The sequence below is a fragment of the Belonocnema kinseyi genome, chromosome 10 (genome assembly GCF_010883055.1).
Source record: "Belonocnema kinseyi isolate 2016_QV_RU_SX_M_011 chromosome 10, B_treatae_v1, whole genome shotgun sequence".
Taxonomy (NCBI): domain Eukaryota; kingdom Metazoa; phylum Arthropoda; class Insecta; order Hymenoptera; family Cynipidae; genus Belonocnema; species Belonocnema kinseyi.
This window is the reverse complement of record NC_046666.1, coordinates 75,798,986-75,800,179: the sequence shown is the minus strand read 5'-3', so window position 1 is coordinate 75,800,179 and position 1,194 is coordinate 75,798,986. Positions and strand designations below refer to the sequence as shown.

Here is a 1,194-nt window from a genome sequence, read left to right as displayed (position 1 = left end):
GGCGCATACTTTGAATAAAATATTTGTTATCATTCTCTTGAAATAAATGTGTTTTTTTCTTGAAAAAATACCGGTTTCATATGTATACACCTGGTATTCATGGCAAACCTTGAATAATCTAACTTCAATATTTGATCTCCTATTATACAGATACGCAGACAGAGCGAAGCAGATTGTTTGCAAGGCTGTTGTCAACGAGGATGCTAACGCCAAACTCATCAGGGAACTCAAAGAAGAAATTCAAAAGCTGCGTGAGCTGCTCAAACAAGAGGGCATCGATTTTCATGAGGGTGAGTCACGACAAAATTACTCTCAGATAGCTTTTTTCTTTCTAAGAATATAGATTAGAGTGATGGAAAATTTTGTTTCTTTCGAATTATTATACCAAGCGCCCTAAAATGTGTTCAAATCTGCAAAAAAATGCTTAAAAATGACATTTAAAGGTTCTGCAAGTCTAATGAAAACACGTACTCTCCACAAGAAATAAAAAACGTTTTTGTGAATTTTATGCAGAATCGTCAATATTACACGGTAGGTTTAAAAAAATTTTAATCCAACTGACGACCACCCGCAATTTTTAAATCGGATATGTTTACTGTTGACAAAAGAAGTCTTTTGCAACAACAATGAAAATCTGCTACAAAGCGCTTTTTTCACGTTAATTTTTCCATTTTTTTTAGCAAAAAAGGTAGTAATATATTTAACTATTTTTACAAAATTATGTAAAAAAATACACATATAAGTATGTTTTATTGATAAACTACATAAAAAAACTTACTTTAACATTGTTAAATGTGCATATGTTTAGTTCAATCGTGTTTAATTGAACTAAATGTAAGTATGCTTCATTCAGCCTAATTAAGGTACAATATGTTTTTTATGAAGCTTATTAATAAAAAAATATTATGTGTATTTTATATATATTTAAAAATTTGTCATAAGGACAACCGCAGGATTTCGCCGGGAGCGGGTGCTAATCTGAAAAATTGCACCCGCTTCCAGCGAAATCGCGGTAAAATTTCAGCGATAACCACGTCTCACAACCGTGAGATAGGTGGTTACAGTCTGTAAAGGAATCAATACGACAATCCTGCAAAAGCCTCGTGGACCCTAAGAACACGGAGCGACCCAAGGACAACCGCCTTCTGCATTATTCCCGCAAGTGTTCTAGCATATTGTTGACACGCAGGGATG

General features: G+C 33.9%; 1 protein-coding gene across 10 annotated transcripts in view; it reads left to right on the top strand.

The window, feature by feature from the left end:
- Nucleotides 1–1,194, top strand: part of LOC117181427 (kinesin-like protein unc-104) — an 81,832-nt gene that overhangs the window by 29,253 nt on the left and 51,385 nt on the right. For all 10 annotated transcript variants that reach the window (XM_033374075.1, XM_033374066.1, XM_033374069.1 and 7 more), the window contains one exon: nucleotides 151–290. In XM_033374075.1, the coding sequence (XP_033229966.1) occupies nucleotides 151–290 (140 nt within the window). The remainder of the gene's footprint in view (nucleotides 1–150; nucleotides 291–1,194) is intronic.